This window comes from Chroicocephalus ridibundus, chromosome 4 (genome assembly GCF_963924245.1).
Source record: "Chroicocephalus ridibundus chromosome 4, bChrRid1.1, whole genome shotgun sequence".
Taxonomy (NCBI): domain Eukaryota; kingdom Metazoa; phylum Chordata; class Aves; order Charadriiformes; family Laridae; genus Chroicocephalus; species Chroicocephalus ridibundus.
The window spans coordinates 5,419,164-5,433,545 of NC_086287.1; the positions used below are offsets into that span (position 1 = coordinate 5,419,164).

The window sequence follows — 14,382 nt, forward strand, 5'->3', positions numbered from 1 at the left end:
CAGCCCAACTTTGCTGCTCCCAAGCCCAGGATAGATTCAGTCCTTCCTTCACTTGAATTGTGCTGCTTAGCCTCTGCCCTGAAGACAGGGCATTATATCCTTCCCAAAGAGATGAACTGGACTCACTATTACACTATTTCTGGTTTCAACAGTGATTTTGCTTTCGCCATAGTATTAATCGTTTAGAGACGCAGCCGGTGGAAGGTCTTGTTGCAATTCAGTCCTTAATATGAAAGGACTGAAATCAATGTCTTCCCAAGGTGCATTAGATACCAGACTCGGGTGTACCTTCTGCTTTTTTCTTGTTGGATTTGATATTCATTCAGCCACAAGGAGGAGACTATGGTGCGCTATCAGCCTGTCACTGATCAATGTGTGGATGCTTACTTGGGATAGAGTCCTGGGTCCTGCTTCTGTCTGTTTTGCCTACCTCAGCGGCAGTTAGAGTTGTGACACGTACGGAGACATCAGTTGTATGCCACGAGTAATGACTCTTACCCTTTTTTCTTTAGGGTGGAATGTATATGTTACAGCTTGTGGACACTTACGCAGCTTCTTACTCTCTTGTCATCATTGCCATCTTCGAGCTTGTTGGAGTTTCCTATATATATGGTAAGAAAAGATACTGTTATTGGACAGCTGATGTCACAGAAACATTTTAGTATATGGTAAAGTAGCTGCTAACATGAAATTCTTAAGGAAAGGAGTAACACCTTATTTTATTTTTTATTTTTTTTAATAGAAACACTCAGAACTTCCTTATTTTGAACAGAAGCATAATGGGACTTCGTTACTATAGGTTTATTTAAAAATACATGTATTCAGAAGACTTCATTTTCCACCAGTAGCTTAAAGCCAGTGCTTAAAGATGAGTATAAGAATAGACCAAATATTCAGTGATGCTTCTCCAGGGTCTCTTTCTACACTACACTTTCTACGCTGCAACAGTTTTAGGCTGAGAGATTTCCCGAGCCAGAGGTGGTATCTTTGCATTGAACAACTTTTGAAGGTTTTATTTTCCATGTACACATCCAGCCTTCCCTTTAGCCCATCTATCCATAACACAGGATCAAGACTATACAGCTACTAAGAGTGATTAATTATGCACAGTGGCAACACTGGTTAGATTAATCCATGTTGATGCACATTAAATTATGAGGAAGATCCTCAGCTAATATAAAACAGTGCAATTACCTTGGTGCTACTGTAGCTACGACAGTGGATACCAGTTGGTGATTTGCTCCCAAACTTGTCCAGTGCTTTCAGGAGATTGATTCTCGGAAACGCGTGATCTCAGATGGTTGTAGTAGGAAATGTGAAGATCTCCCAGCATAATAGATGATTAATTTATGTCTGGGGTGTGGTGGTGCCACTCAAGACTTGTTCTCAAAAGCAAAGGAAGATCTGAATCTCAGTGCTAAAGACAACAAAGATAAGGCTGTTTCTGCTGTTGGGGTGGACAGGAATGAATTAGGTATTTCTATCAGCTAGACATAAACAATCCCAGATGTTCTGTTGAAGGTACGTATATAGCAGTATGACCTTAGGCCCTAGTTCTGGACGCTGAAGTGCTAGATCTACCTACATTGTGGGCTCTACTCTGTAATATAAATGCATTAAAAAAAAATCGTGCATAGTTCCAAATGTAGGATTTGTTGCTCTTGCTTGAAAAATTAATGTTATAGAAAGGACAGGGAGTCAGCCCTTCCTGGTTTTCTCTAATTTTGTGAAAATACAGATTTGTATTTTATCTTCACTGATATCCAATCCAATGAGCAGGCCTGGGTGGTTGTAAGCTAAGTCCGATAGGACCTAGTGAGGAAATGGTACAGAATACAATGGAAAAAGTCAAAACACCGAGAGAAAAGTTGATTTAGACCGATCATGTTTTGGTTGATCAAAATGCTTGTTGTTTTTTATGTCTGTGACATGTAAGTATTTAAATTAGAGTAGGTTTAGAAGTGTCATCTCTGCGAGTGAAGTGATATTGGTAACTGCTGTCAGCTTTACACTCAACCACTCTTCTCAAAGGACCTGAATGCAATCTTTTGAAATGTCTCCTGAAGTGAAGTCTACAGATGGATTTTGGGGGTTATTTAGCAGAGCTCCTGGTTTGAAAAATCAATGCTGGCAAGTTTTGCCATTGCTCTGTGCTTCGTTTTCCATGAAGACATGCAAGGTTGCCCATTCCCGCCCCCTTTTACCTGTTCCTGTGGAAACACCTCCGGGTACATGTCGTCTGAGACATTAGTGTCTGGTAATTGTACTGACCAATTTCTCAGCTTTCCTAAAATCAAAACAATTCCCTAAGAGATTGTGAGTGGGAATGCTCAGGAAGAGTATAAGGGTTTGTTGGTGTGTGTGGTTTTTTTTTTTTTTTTTTTTTTTTTTTTTCCTTCTTCCCAAACCACACACTCCTCCTCTGTTTGCTGAGAGCGTGGCTGGACAATGCTGTGCACTAGATGTTGTCTCTCTTTCTGGCCAGCAGTATCGTCAGCATCACCTGGTCTGCGCCAAAAAGATTGCCCCTTTTAAAGCCATTGCCATCGGTGTGCAAGATGAAAATTCCTTGCTTGGAATGTTTTGAAATAACCCCAAAACTACTTAAATCTGTAAAATTTCTTTCTTCTGTATGTTTTTAAGTAAGAACAAAGGTACGTGTGGAGCAAACACTGGCTCTGTCCCTCCTCTGAACACCGTGTGGCAGAAGCACTACAGACCTGCCTTTGTGGAACGTTTTATTGGGCTTGTAAGCAAAATTGGTCTGCCTAGTGCCTGCTTTGCCCAACAAATTCGGTATCCTTAAAAACACTAACTTTTATGAAAAACATAAACACAGAAATAATTATAGCACTGCAAAGGAATGACTTGGATAGAGAATATTTTTTTTTTTTAGTTACGTGTTACTTTAATGTAATCGGACTTGGAAAAGATCTGACAAATTACAAATCATTCTTCCCGTGCTTTCTGTACCATCTGATTGTTGATCAACAGATGTTAGTAAAGCCTTTGATATAAACTGTTTCAAAGATTATTCCCTGGAATTAACCTTTTGCTAGACTAAAGAGCTTCCAGTCTTTTACACAAAAAAGGAAAGATGTACTTTACAGTCGTCATCCGCTTGACTAATGTTTCATAGCTACTTCTGCTGCATTAAAGCTACTTTTCTAAGGACTGTTCATAAGCGTACAGCTTGTATATTTGCAATTTGCATGTTGTAAATACAAGTGAAGCTACTGCTCTTGTTATATTCCTTCAAGCAGTGCTTAAAATTGGCATAATATATTTTCGAGCTCTGACAGTTGCCGTCTTACACTCCACTGACACCTTTCTCTGTATTCTTGTACTCTTCATAGCAAGCAGGTTGGCACAATAGAGGCAGGTGCTTTTATGATGAAAGAAATCTGTCTTTAGTTCTTGTTACACGTTCTGCTTGCTGAGCTTGTTGAGATTTTTAAATTAAGGAGAGGCACACTTGGTTATTTCCTTGCGATCACTTATTTTTCAGTGGAGTCGGTGCTACATAATCCAGTCAAATGCTGGGTTTTATTTCACATTCTGGTATAGATGTTTATTCTCCAGATGTTTACATTATGATGCATGATTGGTAAAGAATAGCTTAGAGCTGCGGGTATTAATTTAATCATCAGCATAATTCCCACTGTTGCATTTTGTAGCGTGAAGCTAAATACAAAGAACCTCGTGCTTGAGCAAAACGCTGTTGGAAGCTGAAAACGTGTGACCTATACTTTACTCGTGCGCCTTCTAGATCTGCTTTTTTGACAGTCTGTTGTTGGGAAGGTTCATCATCAGAGTGAGTGGTAGAAAGCGTTAGTAATTTTGAACATTTTACCTGCAGCAGAATATTGAAGCAGCTGTCTGTCTCGGTTTGCATTCTCCTTTTTAATGGATTTTCTGTCTGCAGCGCTTATGAATACATCATCCAACTTTAGAGAGTGGAAATTGAGATATGGAATATCATGTATTGTTTATTTCCCAAAGTTATTCAGCAGGTCTGACTGATCTGAGGGGGAGACCAGATATACTGAGATTTAATCGGCTTTCGGTTAACTAAAGCATCCTTTGCGTTTTTCTGTGGAACTCGACGAACCTATTTTCAGTCTTTCACAGGGAGAGATGAGCACTGTGTAATCCCTCTACCCATTTACATGTATTTTACTCCTGAACTGCTAATATTTTAAAGTGTCTGAAACTGTGAATACCCACTCACAATTCCAAGAAGGAACTAAATTTTGTAATTGGAGTTTCAAACAAATCGGTGCAGATTTGCATGAAGCGTGCACGAATTTTGGAGGCAGAAGCGCCTGGTAACTCTCTAGTTACGTAGATCTCCTTTGCAGCCGTAAGTGTGGCTGCAGTAGAGACACTTGGAAGAGCTTTAAACTTTGTGGAAAGACCCTTCAGCCCATCCCTTGTGCTGCTGCAATTAGTTTAAAAGTAGTTTTATTCCTGCTGCGGGGACGCCCGCTGTGTGAGCAGCTCCCAGGTAGCCCACTGCAGATGGTCCACTGAACTGTAACAAGCAGGTAAACAAAACACATAAAATCATTCAGTTGCAGCTAAGATCTCCTTTTGAAGAGAATACAGTGACCCTGGGGGTTACAGTTGGTCCAGGCGTACAAAAGTCTCTTACAAAATGGAGAATCACGCGATGAGTGAGGCAGATGCAGATCCCATGGGTCGTAAAAATTACCCGTATTTTATAGAGAAGACAAGAGGCTTTCTGAATAAGAGCATTTGTTGCAATCAGCGGAAAAAAGAAAAAGAGGGAGAGAAATTACAGTTCCAGAAAAAAAATGCAACATCTGGGTCCTGTTGAGTTAGCTTTCTAAGCTTACATCCACCGCAGGTTGCACTTGTCGCGGGCGGAGTGATTAACTTCACTCGTAAGAGCGAAGTAGTGAAATATTTATTAATATAAAATAGTGATTTAACGAAGATAGTAGTGAATGCAACAGTGCTTTACGAGATTTGATGTAAGGGTGCATTTGATTATTTACTGCATAGAGGCCAGGCTCAGACAAGCTCTTGGGGAGACCCTCCCGTTGAGTCACGAGGTTCAGAACGGACCCCTGGCTTTCTAAACTCCTTCTCAGAGAGGAGTCTGGGTGCAGCTGGATCCAATCCCGGTCCCAGACTTGGTCAACGGTTTATGTCTAAAGGGTTATATATGCGCAATCGATCCTTTATATCACTTAGCTAAGATATCAAAGTTCAGCATGCTATTAGTCACTTATGGAGAATCTGTTGCACCAAGGAATCTCTCAGCCTCGCGGAGCAGAACCTTAAGTGAGTGTCCTCCCTCAAGGGGAGATCCCGGCGCGCAGCCCGCTGCCGTGCAGGAGAGCTCAAAGGGCTCTTGGCCTGTCCGCTATTTATAGAGTAAGATAATTGAGCTATAGTCATATTCGCATGGGAACAAAATATCTAGGTCCCCCCCTCCCCGGCTCCAGACAGTGTTTTGACTGTGTTGCCAGCCGTCCCCCAAAGTCCGGGTGCAACTTATCACAACCCTCACTGGTGGTTATGGCTTGAGCTGGGGTGGGAAAGGGGGAGAGCACAGCCGAAGTACTTCCCCTCACCCCTTCGTAAATGCAGGTCTTTGCGATTTCATCTTCTGGTTTAATTTCTGGTTTTTTCTCCTCTATTTCTTCTCACAACACAGTTTTTGAGCTTTACTCTGCCACACTGTCTGCCTGAACTGCCTTGCTCTGTGCTCGCCCCCTGAGCTGGGCCGTTGGGGCTGCCCGAGCATCGTCGAGCCCCGCGCCTTTCTTGGAGGTGCATCAAAAGACACTGAATATTGAGCCATTGCTATTTTTTACCTTCTTAATTCTGGGAACAGCCTGGTGGGTAGATTTAGTTCAACCAAAAAAAGGCTTCAAAATTAGGTGGATCAAGCCTGGGGATTATCCCTTCTTATATTCAGCAGCTGCAGTGCCTGGCTGTAAGGGCAATGAAAACATAAAGCAGTTTATTACTTTTGTTCCAAGTATTTCCTGCCTTGCTCGAAGACTTCGCTCCAATATTTGAGCTCCATCCCTGTCCCCATACCATAAAAGTCAGACTCAATGCTGTAGAATAATACTTTGTAAAATTTCAATGACAGAGACATTTATTTATTAGATAGAATAAATCCCAAATTGGCCCAAACTGGAACTGTTTGTGTGATGGAGGAGCTCAGCCTTGGACCCTCGACCTCCCTCTTGTTATCATCATTAGAAAAGCTGGAACAAATTCCAATTTTGTTGTTATGAGTTTTGGATAAATTAGGGGCCATTTACCTAACCAGCTCTGCAGAACAAGGCAGAAAAACAAACTGGCTGTTATCAGTGGGGTGGTTGCTGCTGCTGGGCCAGAACCTCTTCTAGCCGCACGGCACGGCCAGCGAGACAGCTACGGGGACGGCTGAAATACCATTTTCCAACCTTGCGTGTTTTATTAACTCAAGTAACTCTATAGATGCAATCAATACAATAATCTGAAGAATCAACATGCCGGTTGATCTGTTTGCTCAAACAATGTTGAATATAATTTAAAATATTTACGGGTGCTTGCTAATAATTCTAAGTATTGCGTACATATCAAATGAAAAATAAGGGGACATTACCAGTTTCGATGCCGATACAGTCGTAGCCCAATCGCGTAGTAGGTATAGAGAAGCTCGGATATTGTCTGTGCTGAAATAGATACACAGATATTAATAAGGTTCATCTTCACTGTGAAATATAACAAGTGTACACATAATTGCAGCTAACCAGTGCATACTATTAATGCTTTAACCCAAAACATACTGAACACTTAATCTCTATGTAAAACCTCAATTTTGCTTTAATCCTTAGGAAGTAAATATTTTATTAGAACGGTTCCCACCATAATAGTCTCATTTTTCTACTGTGTGCTTAGATCCTCCATTGAAGTTCTCAACCCACAAGTCAGAGTTTGTTTTCGTAATTAGACACAGGGGAGATCACAGGAGCTGTGTTGCAAGCTGCAGCTGGTTTCTTTCACACCTAATTGCATTTACATTTGCTCCTTACAGGATTGCAGAGATTCTGTGAAGATATAGAAATGATGATTGGATTCCAGCCAAGTAAATTCTGGAGAGTCTGTTGGGCATTTGTGACCCCGACTATTTTAACAGTAAGCAAAAAAAAATTTTAATGTCTTCTCCAAAGCACTTCATTGTAGTTTTTCATCAGACATGATGTTTCTGAAGGGTAGTAATTAGATCTTGGATGGAGATACCTAGCGCATGTGTGTGTGCATGTAGAATCATCGAATGGTTTGGGTTGGAAGGGACCTTAAAGATCACCTAGTTCCAAGCCCCCTGCCATGGGCAGGGACACCTCCCACCAGACCAGGCTGCTCCAAGCCCCGTCCAGCCTGGCCTTGAACACCTCCAGGGATGGGGCAGCCACAGCTTCTCTGGGCAACCTGGGCCAGGGGCTCACCACCCTCACAGTAAAGAATTTCTTCCTAATATCTAATCTAAATCTCCGCTCTTTCAGTTTAAAACCGTTCCTCCTCGTCCTATCGCTCCACTCCCTGATCAAGGGTCCGTCCCCATCTCTCCTGTAGGCCCCATGTGTTCTTACGCGTGTGTGTAGTAGAAAAAAAGAGCATAAGTAACGCTATTTTTGGTAGAGAAGGGACAGTGAGTCTCCAAATGCTGTGGCCTTTCCTTGGCTGTGCAAAGTGCTGCTATGGCATACCATTGCGTACCAGCATTCTGGATTATTGTATATATAAGTGTACGTGTGTAATACATACGTATGTATGTACACACATAGGGAGAGGAAATGAGATGATCCTCCTGTCTTTTCTCAGGTTGAGCTAGGGAAAAACCATTTTACTGAGTCATAAACTAATCTGAGACATACACTTTAGAAAGGTTTACGTGGAAATCTGACTGACAAATTTTGAGCTGCAGAGATGGAAATATTTTTGCAAGGGTTGATATAGTTATGATCTGGATAACAGATATAGATCCCTTCAGTTTCTCTAAAAAAAATGGAAAAAAAGGAAAGAAAAAGGGGGGGAAAGGAACAAAAAAGTAAGGAAAAAGGGGGAAAGGAAAGTTAAGGAGAGTGGAGGGGGAAAGGAAAGTAAGGAGAGTGGAGGGGGAAAGAGAGGAAAGAAAATGTAAAGAAAAGGGGAAGGAAAGAAAAAGGGGGGAAACAAAAGAGAAGGAGGAAAAGGAAAGAAAAAGGAAAGAGAAAGGGGGCAAAAAGAAAGAGAAAAGGAAGAAGAAAGAAAAAGGGAAAACAAATGGGGAAAGTGAAAGAGAAAGGAAAGAGAAAGGGGGCAAAAAGAAAGAGAAAAGGAAGAAGAAAAAGAAAAAAGGAAAACAAATGGGGAAGTGAAAGAGAAAGGAAAGAGAAAGGGGGCAAAAAGAAAGAAAAGGAAGAAGAAAAAGAAAAAAGGAAAACAAATGGGGGAAGTGAAAGAGAAAGGGGGCAAAAAGAAAGAGAAAAGGAAGAAGAAAAAGAAAAAAGGAAAACAAATGGGGAAAGTGAAAGAGAAAGGGGGCAAAAAGAAAGAAGAAAAGGAAAAAAGGGAGGAGAAGAGGAGAAAAGGAAAGAAAAAAGGAGAATAAAGAAAGAAAAAAAAAAGGAAGGTTTTTTCCCAGACTCCCTGGGCACCGAGTGGTGCGCCCAGTGGTGTCCCCGCCCGGGCCCGCCCGGCCGAGCTCGGCGGTTCCCCGCTGGCCCCGGCAGGGGGCGCTGTGCGACAGCGGCTGGCGGCACGGCCCGGGCGGGGCAGAGCGGGGGGCCGGGGGAGGCGGGGACGGCGTTCACTTGCTCAGGCGTACTTGCAAAATTAGAAATAGGGTTTTAAATCTAAAGGAAGATTGCGGGGAAGGGGGATGGTTTGGGGTTTTTTCTTTGTTGTATTTTTTTTTTTCTTTTTGGAGGTTGTTTTTTTCGGTGTTTCTTTTTTTTTTGTTTTGTTTTGTTTTTTAATTTTCTTTTTATAGCTACCCCAAAACCTGGAATAATGCTTTACTTCAAATTTAGATCTCCATTTAATCTAAAAGATGGCACTTTTCACCATTCTTTTTTTTTTTTACCATTGCTACATGTTTTTTTCAAGTTAAAGTATAATAACTACCTCTACATTCTCTGTCTAGCTCAATGTTTCCTCTACATTTTAACCCAAGTACCCATACAATCTTTAATTGCACATCATGTTTTGGCACAAGAATGAAATAATTTTTTTAGCCATTTCAAAAGCCTCCAGCCCGGTAAGTCAGTATAAAAGCACGGAGCCCTCTTTCACCAGGATGTCACGTTTGAGAGCACATTCTTCAGCCTCAAAGTCCTCAGGCCTGGCCCACAGGGGTGGCGAGATTATTGGTATTTGCCTAGGGTTGGAAAAACTCATCATTTCACAGCAGTGCTAAATAGTTCCTACAAGTATTCATAGATTTTTAGGGATGAGGTACGAAAAGTTACTAGAATTTCTGCTAAGACACGTGCTTTGAGGCAGTGTGGTGGCAGCTGGGTGGGGTGAAGAAGTAAAAAGGTGACTCCATCCTTTGCAATCCCTTCTTCTAGAGAGGTTGTATTTCATCTTACGTGCTGGCAAGTTCCCGCTTGTGCTGTTCTTTAGTGCAGCATAAACATCGGTAAATCTTTTTATTTTGGGGAAAAAAAAAAAAAAGGGCTCTGGATAAAGTTAGCAACTTCTTTTTGGTATTGTTAATTCAGGAATGAGGTAATTTTTATTTTTATTTTTTTTTTCTTGAAAAGTGAAAAAGGTTTAGTTTTACAGACAGGAGTGTGTGAAGGCACTAGTGAGTTTTGGTGAGCCCATCAAAGTCCGGAGTTGTGAGGAAATTTTCTATGATGAGAACAATTTCTCCAATGGGCGTAATGAAGATATTCCACCTTCCCACGTAGATTTTCTCTACTGATTCTCTTTGCTGTGCGTGAAACCCAGGTAGCTCTGTCTTACCTATCCAGTGGCAACTGTTGGTTGATTGTGACAATATACAGGTATCGTTGTAAATCCATTTTTAAAAGTTTGAAGACATAGCCCTGTTTAATCTATAGTATTACGATAACATAAATGGCAATATGTCTTTTTTTTTTTTTTTCCTGGAGGTCCTTGCTAAAAATGAGGACGTGTGCACTTTTTTTTTTTTTTAAATCTCTTTCTTTCCTTCCAATGGCTGTTTTCAAGATGCTGCCTTAGCCCCATTTTTATGCTTCTGAAAGGAACTGTAAGGCTTTTCTGCAAATTGCTCGATTCCTTTACTGACCAGACTTACGCTCTTCGCTACCGCCAGTAATCACAACCAGGGAACAGGAAATTATGTTGTCTCTTAAGGAAAGCAAATTTGGAAAGCAAACAAGGGCAGTTCAAACTTGCATGTTCTGCTGTTGTTCCCTCCAAATGTGATATTAAGTGAACTTACGGTGAGAAATGAATTGATACTGATCAGTCGTAATTCAATTTTTATGCAATCGAAACAGACAAAGCAAAACCAAGCAATACACTCTTTTCTGTTATTGCCTCCGTAAAGCTAATATTTGATACATTTGGATAGTCTAATATTAGACTTTCAATTACTCCACATCTCTGGAAATAAAACCGATCATTTTTATACGTGCCTTCACCTAGTTATACTGCCATAAATCTTCTGTGTGCAATTATTGCGAGCACGGGCATTTCCCAAAAGTTACTGAATTATGCACAAATGTAAGCAGATGTATTGCTATTCATACAGTAAGTGAAATGGAGTAACTTAGCATAATGACATTAGGTAAAACTGCCAACAGACCATGTAATAAAGCGTGTTACTCTAGGGGCAGGATTCTAATTTCAATTTTTCTGGCATAAATACAGTGATTTTTGTGGGATATTGCAAGATTTCCATGAAACTCATTAGATTAAGACTCTGACCTGTTTATTACAGCTTGTGGCAGCGCCCTGCCTTAGGAGCGTGTACTTTTATCTGTATTCCATAGGTCTGTGGGAGGACACCTACCATTTGCTGCAGAGCAGGCTTGTTTTGCTTCTTCAAACATATTTGTTTTCCTTCCTTGTTTCCAGTTTATTCTTTGCTTCAGTTTTTACCAATGGGAACCGATGACTTACGGAGCTTACCACTACCCGGGCTGGTCCATGGTGCTCGGGTGGCTGATGCTGGCCTGCTCGGTTATCTGGATCCCAGTGATGTTCGTGATAAAAATGCATCTAGCCCCAGGCAAATTTATTGAGGTAATTCTTCTGCCGTTTTTTTGCCGCTTAAAAATATGGTCACAGGAGACTGTCTGTTTTATTTTACATTGATTTTTGTGATATTCAATGCCTAATAGTGCTAAGATTACTTTCTGGTAAGCTAGTTATTGTGCTGCAAAGAGATGCTCGGTTGATTTAAAATGAAGACCTTCTATTTCCTGTTCCTCAAAAAAAAAAAAAAAAAGCTCCTAAACTGTTAAGCAACCGCTTTTATGAGAACTAGAAGGAGTTACAAATTTCCAGAGCCTTGGTATGGTGTTACTGAGATGAAGTTGTTCTCCTGGCTCTGTTGGCCTTGTTGCAAAAGCAGCGCGTAGCCGTAGGAAGCGTCAGCTGGTGGTGTGCGTGGTGTCGCAGCGAGCCCAGAGCTCAGCGCTAGGAGACGTCAATTGGGAGTCGTCTGTTTGCAGAGTGCGAGATGGTCGGGTACCCAAGTCACCCAGGATGCGCCCCAGGGGGTTGTGCCACTTGATGAAGTTCAGGAATAAGACGTATGCAAAGACCCCATGCTCTACAGATCAAACTGCTCGCTATAAAACTTAGCTGGCAATCTTTTTTTTTTTTGCCTCCCTCCTTCATCTCTTTATTTTTCTTGACTACGCTGATCATCTCTGGCACCTGGGCTTAAAAAAATTCTAGGTGACACTTTATTTTTATGCTGTTTTTGTTTATTTTGCAAATCAGATTCCTGATGCTTCCCCCCGCCACTCCAGAAACGTGGCAGTCCCCTTCTGCTCCCTGTCTTTGTGCCCTGGCCCTCCCTGCCACCCCGGCTGCCGCCACAAAATCATAGAACAGAATCATCTAGGTTGGAAAGGACCTTAAAGATCATCGAGTCCAACCATCAACCTAACACTGCCAAGTCACTACGAAACCATGTCCCTAAGCACCACGTCTACCCATCTTTTAAATAGCTCCTCAGCTCCTTGCAGGGCGCAGAACAACGATGTCTTTCTCATGTTGGCATTTCATCCCTTCGTTGCATTCACCTTGTCATCTGAAGAAGTTCAATGGTCTCTTTTTTGGCCTTTGAGGCTTTCTCAGCTCTGTCCTCTCTTTGCCGCACACGGCTTGTGCTGCTCCCTCCTGGGGAGAAGGAACAGACGCTCGCCTCCCCTTTTCAGCGCTCCCGCAAAACCCGTCGAGGCTGTTAGACGCCTCAAAAGTGAAAAGGAGAGAAAATGTAGTAAAATAGAATAATCTTTTGGTCTCTCAATATGTCACACTACACGTGCCTAAGGGAAAAGATGAAGCTTTTCTGCTTCACATGGAGGAAAGGAGTTTAATATTAAGTGGTGGGACACCCTCGGGAGAACATCCAAGCACACAGTTGGCACTGGGCAATGAGGCCACTTGTCTAAAGGGCCATTCAGCCCTTGTGTGGAGCATGTTGGAGCGCATAGGTCAGGAGACAACTGCTCCTACTGGAAATGAGCTAATGTGGAATTGAATGTACTTGTTTATCGTCTCATAAGTCTCTCTCATTCAGGCAAGTCGTTTCGCTAGTATAGTGTAGTACTAGTGTAGTACTAGTAATGTAGTACTAGTACATACATTGCCACAAAAATAGGGTGCTCTCCTTGCTGTCCCTCTAGTAGTGCACCCAAAGAAACACCAAAAAGTTGGATCTGTTTTGAAGAGGCTTTTGCTGAAGCTATTCCAGACGTAGCTTGGTATTTCCTGAATACTCAGTCTGCTGCATAAAATTATTATGGTTGATTTGGGAGGTAAGAGTTGCAAACTGGTAATTAAGCAGAGATTAAAATAACTGATATAGAGGTCTGATTCACTTTATTAGGTAATAAACATATAATTGTTCCCTCTTAAGTCATCAAAAATATGTTTTCTTTCCTTTTTATCTGTAAATGTGCCAATCAAATTATATATTCAATAAAGAAATCAGCAGAAAGATTAGAAGATTTTTGTTGTTTTCCAGGTTAACGTTCTCCTCTTCCTTTTTTTCCTGTAGATAGAAATAAAACATTTTGTCATCTCAAAATGAAAAATCTTTGTTCATTCATAGCAATGTACTTCTTTTTGGCCATTCGTATACTTTTGGGAAATATGCTAAACAGAAATCCAATTATTTTAATGCAGTTACCCACTGCTTAGACCATCGGGCTAAGTAATTGTGCACATGTCCTTCAGTAAGTGAGCCGCGCAATCTGTAGCGGTGGTTCTGGGCTCCCCTCGTATGGTGCGGGGGAGAATGTATAATTAAAATCTGGGCACTTTATCCTCTATTAATCTTGCAAACTTTGTGCAAAACAAACACTGAGCAGTGGAGCGTTGCAGGGCCATCATCAATAATCTCAAATGAGCCTATCCTCGTTTCTTCTGCACTCTAATTCTGCTCTGTAACTTCAAATGAGACTCTCTTTTCTCTCTCCCACCTTGCAGCGACTCAAGTTGGTGTGCTCTCCACAGCCCGACTGGGGTCCGTTCTTGGCCAAGCACCGTGGTGAACGTTACATGAATATGATTGATCCACTGGGAACCTCTTCCCTGGGACTTAAACTGCCAGTGAAGGATATAGAACTGGGGACACAATGCTAATAATTATTACATGGGTGGCAATAGCATTGTCAGCTTTTTCTGGTATTTTTTTTATTTTTACATTTTTTTTCCCCACCTTTCCTTCTTTTCTTTTTCACAGTGCCTGAAAGTGGTTGCTTAGGAAAGTAGGACTACTGTTGCATGCCATAGGGAAGACCTAGCTAGACCACTTCCAGGTGTAGGTGATGCCCATGATGTGTTCTGCACCCGGTGAAATAGCAAAAGCATATTGTGCAACGAGTGACATACCAGGTTTTGTCAGGTGATGTAGGAAAAAACCAAAAGCACAATGGAAAATTTTTCGAAGGAAGTTATGTGCAGAATTTGACCCGTTTCACACAAGCATCCTTGTAACAGGTAGGTAATCTTTAGGACTAGGATTTTGTTACCGGTGTAATCAAAGGGCAGTTCAGGCCTCAGATGGGATGGAAGTGAGCAAAGAAGGGGATCTCCGGTAGTCCTGGTATCAATCCAGCATAAGGCTCACACAGTAAGCGAGGTCGCTTTGTCTGCACTGAGAGCAGACCGTGACCCGTTGTGCCTGCGCACCGCTTT

General features: G+C 41.7%; 1 protein-coding gene across 2 annotated transcripts in view; it reads left to right on the forward strand.

Moving 5' to 3' along the window:
• The window catches only part of SLC6A5 (solute carrier family 6 member 5), a 34,290-nt gene extending 20,463 nt beyond the window's left edge, over positions 1 to 13,827 (forward strand). For both annotated transcript variants that reach the window (XM_063332095.1, XM_063332094.1), the window contains exons 13-16: positions 513 to 612; positions 7,064 to 7,164; positions 11,083 to 11,250; positions 13,672 to 13,827. In XM_063332095.1, the coding sequence (XP_063188165.1) occupies positions 513 to 612; positions 7,064 to 7,164; positions 11,083 to 11,250; positions 13,672 to 13,827 (525 nt within the window). The remainder of the gene's footprint in view (positions 1 to 512; positions 613 to 7,063; positions 7,165 to 11,082; positions 11,251 to 13,671) is intronic.
• The last annotated feature ends 555 nt before the right edge of the window (positions 13,828 to 14,382 follow it).